This window comes from Cydia strobilella, chromosome 21, assembly GCF_947568885.1.
Source record: "Cydia strobilella chromosome 21, ilCydStro3.1, whole genome shotgun sequence".
NCBI classification, from domain to species: domain Eukaryota; kingdom Metazoa; phylum Arthropoda; class Insecta; order Lepidoptera; family Tortricidae; genus Cydia; species Cydia strobilella.
The window spans coordinates 1,736,469-1,744,805 of NC_086061.1; the positions used below are offsets into that span (position 1 = coordinate 1,736,469).

Sequence of the window (8,337 nt, forward strand, 5' to 3'; positions counted from 1 at the left end):
GAACGAACAGACATACACACAGACGCGGCGGGGGACTTTGCTTTATAAGGTGTAGTGATTATAACACTATGATGGCAAGATCATTATGACTTTACGACCAAGGGCCTGACACTCTTTGATAAAGAAAGATAGTCTTATTGCGATTCCTATAAGAGGAAAGAGAAAATAGTGCCATGCTTTGTCCTTATCACCGACCAGGTGGCATCATAGTTAGGAGGCGATGGCGAAATATCGAAATTTATAAGAGTGAAAGATAAAAAAATCCTATGCTGCCTAAATTTTATATGAATATTCTTTCTCTTACCCCCGGTCGCTCGGTGGCGCGTCTATAACTACTTGTATATACTATGTCTATGCTTTACGACACTGTAATTAAGGGGGCTTATAAATTATTAAAATTTAAAATTAGTAATTCAAATGTTTATAACGATTAGCTACGAGTATCACGCCAACAATACTGCGTTTTTAGCGTATTGAGTGATCTTACTCACCATACCTTACTTATAGAAGTACCTAGGCTAAGAAGTAGAGTTCAGCTGCAGTTTTCTGTTTCGCCATCAGATACATCGGAACTGTCGAGGTGCTCAAAATTATCAGAACACGCACGCGTGTTCAGATATTTGTGAGCACCTTGGCCGCTCCGATATATCTGATGGCGATTGTACCTAAGTGAATTTTCAGAATATCTTGTAGTAGAAGTGTGGTGCAAAGGATTATAAAAAAATCTTTTCAGGAAAATATGAATCAAGAAATTAAACAATTCTGTCTTAAGCCACATAAACCATCAGAAACCTACCGTTTCAGAGTCCCATCCACGTGGGTTCAGCGACGCCGGTGGAGCCCGCGTCCACGCACGACGAGACGTCATCGTCGGACCGCACGAAGGATGACGACGACGGCGGCGCATCCGACGATGACAGCGACGACCGCGTCGACCCACAGCACCATGACCCGGAGCGGCTTAAAGCTTTTAATGTAAGTCGCTTTTAATGTAGTGCGTTTTAGTGTAAGAGTCGCTATATACATTCAAATTCCACGAATATTCCCATTAGGTATGTAACCTTTCTGTACATATAGCAATAAGTGGTACCTTATTTTCTCTTATGTAGCGAAGCCTATGAGGTGATCAAAATAATGCTTACTCACTCATACTCCCATAATAATAAAGTGCATAATTTTGAATATATATATACGCGATAAAGCTACGCCGGCTCCAACCCTACACCTCGGACCCGAGAAGATTTAATTACCCCCTAAATTGTAGGAAGGTATCCCAATATGGGACCGGCAACAAACTCGGCGGGACACATCTTTTCAAAACATATTATACTCAGAATGTCCAACATCACCCAACAGCGTATTATGCATTCACAGCAAAAACTCCATAAATATTTTGAGTAAGTATGTAACTAAATGTTCTTTTTGAGAACCTTTTTAAAAGCCTTATTCAAATGATTATTTAATTAGTACGGTTATATTATATTCTTTGACGGGTCATATCTATTCAAAATATTTAGATCCCTACGGTTTCACTCACTAGTTGCGTTGCATGTTTCGGATTCGTCGGGAGTCCTTCCTCAGGTACGAGTGTCCGCGGAGGCTGTACTCCGTGCACTGCCCGATAGTTTAATTTCGATTCTCGGTCATATCTATTCCTATCTTGTTTAACACAAGAACATTTTTCGTTACAGATGTTCGTCCGCCTCTTCGTCGACGAAAACTTGGACAGGATAGTTCCCATCTCAAAGCAGCCGAAAGAGAAGATCCAGGCCATCATCGACTCGTGCACCCGACAGTTTCCGGAGTTTGCCGAGCGCGCCCGAAAGCGCATCCGGACGTACCTGAAGAGTTGCCGGCGCAACAAGAAGGTGCGCGGCGAAGGGCCGACCACGGGCAACGGAGGCAATGCCACGGGGACCACCAACGCTTGGGACACTGCGGTGAGGGTTCGATCTCGGATTTCTGATAACCTTTGTAGTATTTTTTAGCGATTATAATGGGTATCTGAGTGAAAGGTAGAGGTGCATGTTAGTTCACATATCAAGTTTTTATTATAAAATAGGTGGAGAACAGCAATTCTACTTTACAAGTTGGCGTTATTTATGAAAGTCACCACGAGCAAGTCAGCAGTAACGAATGAAACAAGTTCAAAACCATCAGCCACCCTCAAAAAGTTTTACTAATATACACAGACCTCTCTAATGATATTTACTGAAGCCTTTGAAGAGACACACAGATCTGTTAGGCAAAAATGACCACCCTTTAACAACGTCTTTTTGTATTTTTTTCTTATTGAGACTTTTTAGGACTAGGTATGAAGTGGCAAGGAGGCTCGTATCGTGGATCTTTTTTAAATCCAGTCCGTTAGAGTTAAAAAAAAGGTAGTCACTTTTGACGCTACTATTGACGCCTGATTCAAGCTGTAGAAACCAATTCGCGAATGCTGTCGGTTGTTGCAGGTGCGGCCGACGCCTGCGCACCTGACGTCGGTGCAGGCCGAGCATATCCTGGCGCAGGCGTGCGAGAACGAGAGCCTCAACGCCAAGCGCATGCGGCTCGGCCTCGACCCCGTCAGCCAGCCCATGCCCACTGTGCCCACGCCGATGGTAAATACTTACCCCCTTATTCATAAAACTTTACGAGCCTGATTTAGTCACATTATATTTTATCCCTTAGAAATACATAGGTCAAAATTACAGATAAAGACAAACGATTCATAACTAATTCAGGCTTGTATTTCAATCTCGATTTGAAAAAAATACAAATTGTAGGTGGGAATGAGAATAGATATACCTACTAGAAATTAATTTCACTTCTGTTCGCAGAAGAAAGCTGGAAAGGAAGCAATAAGATAAAGATAGTTTATTATTCAAGTAGGCATATTACAATGCGCTTATGAACGTCAAATAAAGATACGCCGGCTCTAACCCTACACCTCTGCCTCGAGAAGATTTAAATTACAGTTAAATTATCTTTATCCTTTCGTTTTCTACCAGAATATTATCTCATATTATAACAACCGAATTTTTAGCTGGGTCAAAATAATTTTTCTCGGAGATTAGGTAGTTGGAACAACAGAATTTAAACATGTGGTTCTTGAGCTAAAATTCTTTCTACCTTCTGTAGTCTTGTATTGCTTCTTGAACATCAGTACCTACATGATATCACAGGAATAACGTGCGTTAATTCCCAGGCCGTAGACACGACAGCAACATCAGCCGTGGCATCCTCGTTCCTGAGCATGTACAGCATCAACCCGTCCTCCGCGCCTGCCACATCCACCTCCAACACCACGTCCTCCTCGCACAGCAAGGCCGCCGCCGACACCACGAGACCCTCCATCAGCCCTACGCTCGAGAACCCGCTGCTGAATAACAACAGTCTCAAGCTGGACAACGCTAATGGGAATGCTGGCAGTAAGACTGCTAGGTGAGTTGTCTTTTATATTCATAATAAAACAGATAATAAAAGGGCTCTGCTCGTGTCGGTGGAGTAATCGCCAATACTTTCTTTCATGAGCCAGTTTTTTGATTTCCCCACCAACGTATTCTTTTTCACTTGGCTGAGAAATGTAATTCTAGGCTTTCCTCTGCATCTCGTCTTTTAAATACTACCTTTGTTTAACAAGCAGCTGTCGTACCGTATTAATTGTCCTAATACCTTACCAATATACATAGTATACCTATCAATCCTCACAAAATGACTACGGAATATCCAAAGTTTCAAAGACTTATGATCAAAATTACCGAAGACCCTAATATACGTACCTAATTACTGTAGTTTCATATGGAACCATTATTTCCTACGCAGTCTATAGTAGGTAGAAATCTCTGCCCGATTTCACTTTGTTGTAACAAAAAACAATATTAAACTATGTGAAGTATCTAAGCGATGATATTTTTTCCAGCCCCGCTTCGTCTCCGGCACCGCTGTTCAGACCTTCTTTCCCGTCCACTTTCGGGACACCGCAGACTTTTGGGCGCCAGAGGTAATAGCTATATCCATTTATTTCTACTTTGTACTATTAATCTTGAAATTTGCTGTATTTTTTGGGGGCGAAAAATCGATCTAGCAATGTCTCTATTATTTCGGCCATTATGATCATCATCTTCCTGTTAACAATAGACTGTTTTTAACAGCGACCTTATATTTACAAAAGTTACTGTTAATTTTCAGCACCAACACAAATCCGGCCACAGCTTTGTCGAGCAGCGCCCTGTTGTCCTCGTTATCAGCATTGCCTCCATCAGGTAAGCAGCTTACGAGTTACTTACGAAAACGGCCACCGTTTACAAGTTATTTATGAACAACTATAAAAACGGACCTTTCAATATCCGCTAAAATAGATTCAAGTGACACCTACATTTTTATTTATTTGCAGGTGTAGGCGTGAACGCGGCGATGGCGGCGTACCAAAGCGCACTGCTGTCCGCTATGGCGGCGCACACACATTCCTTCCCCACTAATCTATCCGGTGAGTTATATTGCTATTATACTGTCTATTACTTAATCAGTTCGTTTGTTCGATCACACATTTTTGAAGAGGGAATGTAAGCAATAGATGAATAAATATTTATATCAGTACAGTTTCACTCACTATTGTTTTTAATCGCTTTTGGCGACATGTTTCGGATTCGTCGGAAATCCTTCCTCAGGCACGAGTGTCCGCGGCAGTTGTACTCCGACCGACCGACCGACCGATCGGCCGACGAATCCGAGTCATGTCGCTAAAAGCGATTAAAAACAATAGTGAGTGAAACCGTACTGATCTAAATATTTTGAAATATGTCTCACGATAGTTTAATTTCGACAATAAATGAATTTAAATTTCGGGCCGACCTATTGACGTTACGGTGGAACATAAGCTGTTTTCATCGAATTAGTGCTAAATAATTGTCATTGTCATGAAATTTTTAATTAATTTAAGATTAATATCGTCTCTATGAAATTCCTACTGTTCGGTATTTATATTGGCACACGATAAACTAATGCGTCCTTCAGCGCCAACAGACCTGTCCCTGAAGAGCCCCGCGCCGACGGCGGCGGCGGCGGCGGCGGCGGTGCACCTGGCGCCGGCGGCCCCGCTCAGCAAGCCGCTGCTGTCGCACAAGCTGTCGGGCGCCGAGGTGGGCGCCGTGCGGCAACTCATCACCGGCTACCGCGAGTCCGCCGCCTTCCTCCTGCGCTCCGCCGACGAGCTCGAGACCCTCCTCCTCAACCAACCCTAGGACGAAGCCAAAACCGACCTCGCCAATATATTCGGTTTCAAATTTGGATATTTCTGAACTGTGCTAGTACAAATTGTGATTAAAATTCGTCTCGCGCTTTCGGTGCGGTTTTGAACGTTACTATTGACGGTGTCGTGTCAATTTTTGGTCTATGTGATGGTGAAAAATTTTAGGCGTTTTGAGTTCGCTTCCTCGGAATGTGATTACAGAGTTTTCGGTCTCATGATTTTAAGATTAAGATATATTAGGTTTGTGACTTTTGTCTAATGAAAACTGCTGTATTTTTCAGTTTACTGTGTTGTTGGTTAAATATAGCACTGAGTTGCTAGAGTACTCGGCTATATTATAGACAATTTTACCGGTTGGACGCCTACTGATAAAACAGGAACATGAGTTTCTTCAAACATACTACTAGAAATAATTCATTGCATTGTTCATGAATAAATACTATGACTATAAGTTATTATTTGTTACAGTATTACGGTTTCTTTTTCGATAATATTCACTGTAATGCATGTTTATATATATGATTGACTAGCAATTTACTAAATATTTTTATCGTGACAAAATTAAGACGTTGGTAACCTTGCTAAACCGTGTTAAATTTCAGTAATGGCTCGAGGTGCTCCTAAGAGTTTAGCAAGGTTGCTTACCCCTGACTTCTATGAAGTTCTTGCGCAAATTTTCATACAAAATTTTGAAGTTATGTGTACGTACTCTGTATGAAAACTTGCTCAAACACATCATGTTGATTGACCTTTATTGTATCGTAAAGAGTTCACTGACTACTGTCCTACAAATTAAACTATAGGTAAGCTCGTCGTACAAAGCTGCCATATTATTGTAAAATCACACACTAAGTGTTGCCATTTGAGAAATTACTCGTTGGAAGAGTACAAAATTATTTTTGTGTATATTTAGGATTAAGAAAAAAAATCAGGGAGATTTTAGAGATAGGTTAAAAATTCGATATCTTGCCTGGTGCGTGAAAGTACACTTTAGGGTTAAAGACAAAGTCGCTTCGTGCGTTAAGTTGGCTAGTAAACGAAAATGTAGGCAGCTTTTATCATAAAAGGTACTTAATAATGCAGAGGCCTAGCCGAGGCCCAAGTATTTTATAATTTCTGTTCTTCGGGTTTGAAACACTTCACTTACATGGGTAAACTATATTTAACAGAGTTTAAATACTAGGTTTTAAAGTGGCATTCTAGACTTAAGAAGCACGAATTTATTTGTTGTTTTGTATTATACGATTAGTGGTCTCTAGTTGTATTTATATGATAATATATTCTAATTTATCTTTCGGTTTCGAAGCTTTTAAGTATAGGTCGGGGTCGAATTTTAGTATCAAAAATTCGAATAATGCAATATACTTCCGTTTCCACAGATTTAGAAACACACAAACCTTGAATTATTCAATACGGTTGTCTTGAAAATTAAAAAGTGATAAAGTACATTAAGCGAGTACTTAATTCAACTTTCAATTATTCAATCGATACCAGACCTATCCTATTTCTCATAATCGACACTATCAAAATTGTCTTTCTTCTAATTCCTAATTTCCAATATATCTTCGCGCGTGCTAGTATAAATAAGGCTGGTTTTAGTCTTCGAAACAGTACTGGTTGGTCGTTACTAAAGGGATGGCCAGATGGTCTGCAACGAAGCTTACATTCAAGTAGGTGGTCTTGCTGTGGTGTGTGACCTAATTTCATGGCACCTTAAGATGATTTTGGACCGTGGAAAGTTTGGTTGGTCACCGTCTGACCATTCCCTATTTGTTTGATGCAACACAGCCCTCACACTTGCGGGGAACTCATAATGGTACAAACGGATATACTGCCGCACTCGCGGGAATATGGACCGCGCTTATAAATAATTATTCGCTTTGTTCAGTACATTGTTTAAGTTCAGTGTAAATCTATTTGTTACCATAGATTTTATGGCCAAGTACTGTAGGTAGGTTAATGTTAGTTACTGTTTACGGTTTACGAGATAAGAGTTTAATTTTTCCTGAAATATTTCGAATTTACAAAATACCTACAAAATTCGGCTTATAAAATTATCAGATTTGTAAAATATCGGGTACCAAATGTACTACATGTTTAGTAGGTAAAAAATGTCCAAAATGACACAAGAAGAGTATTTAACGTTTGTTATTTATGGTATTTTGTAAATCTGTATAATATCGCTAACTGTAAAAATAAGCCGATTGGAAAGTTTCTGTGTTTGGCCTATTTTTTTGTCTTAATTTAATTCCCAAAACCTTGTACTTAACGTTATTATTGTAAGATATTTTGTTATAAAACTTTATGCCTTTAGTTGTCCGGCCAGTCTAAGTTCTTAACTGAATAACTTATTAAGTAATTTTTGAACAGGATAAATAATAGAATAATTACACACATACACGCTTATTACGTTGCGAGATAAGTTTATAGCTGCAGTACTTTTTATCAGTGAGAAGTTTTAAAACAGTGGTCAAACATTACATTTCGACTCAGTCGACGGTGGTCAATCTCACGGACTTACGCCTTTCGATCATTCGGGCATACACGCTGGGCAAATTGTCTCGTAGCAATGAGATACACTATTTCATTGCAAGTGTCCGTCGCTTGATTGTCTACCTATTTCATTAGGCACAAATGAAGAGATCAAAAGATCATAATATACTAGTTAATGAGAACAACTCCCGAAGACAATGTATACAAATCCGAACAGTATTCCGGTTGGCAGAGGCGTAAGTTTCACACTGATCAAAAGTATATTGTGCAGCCAACAAAATAACTATAAATACTTTTTAAATTTTGCCATTTTTCTCAATAGGATAAACGCTTTCATGCCAGTTTAAAATAGAAATTGTAAATTCACTTTTGAATATAAAATTGCCAAAGATTCGAATTGATTTGTATTTACTTGATTGTACCTATGGATATGGAATTGCTGATTGGGTGTTGATCATAAGTTAAGCTAAGTTGTTCGTAAGCTTGATTTCGTTGAATATCATTCCAATATTTTTCTAAAATACATAATTTGGTGCGAGAAGAGCCGTAGTCAGTGTAAATGGAGAAATTGTAAAAAGTATGTTTAGAATATTATAAAAAAGTTGATT

The 8,337-nt window shown here is 39.5% G+C and overlaps 1 protein-coding gene across 4 annotated transcripts in view; it reads left to right on the forward strand.

Moving 5' to 3' along the window:
• The window catches only part of LOC134751053 (nucleolar protein 4), a 158,799-nt gene extending 153,412 nt beyond the window's left edge, over positions 1–5,387 (forward strand). For 3 of the 4 annotated variants that reach the window (XM_063686389.1, XM_063686392.1, XM_063686390.1), the window contains 8 exons: positions 805–975; positions 1,692–1,940; positions 2,460–2,606; positions 3,194–3,429; positions 3,908–3,988; positions 4,177–4,250; positions 4,382–4,474; positions 5,002–5,387. In XM_063686389.1, the coding sequence (XP_063542459.1) occupies positions 805–975; positions 1,692–1,940; positions 2,460–2,606; positions 3,194–3,429; positions 3,908–3,988; positions 4,177–4,250; positions 4,382–4,474; positions 5,002–5,228 (1,278 nt within the window). In that variant the 3' untranslated portion in view covers positions 5,229–5,387. The remainder of the gene's footprint in view (positions 1–804; positions 976–1,691; positions 1,941–2,459; positions 2,607–3,193; positions 3,430–3,907; positions 3,989–4,176; positions 4,251–4,381; positions 4,475–5,001) is intronic. The other variant, XM_063686391.1, reaches the window with a different exon arrangement.
• The last annotated feature ends 2,950 nt before the right edge of the window (positions 5,388–8,337 follow it).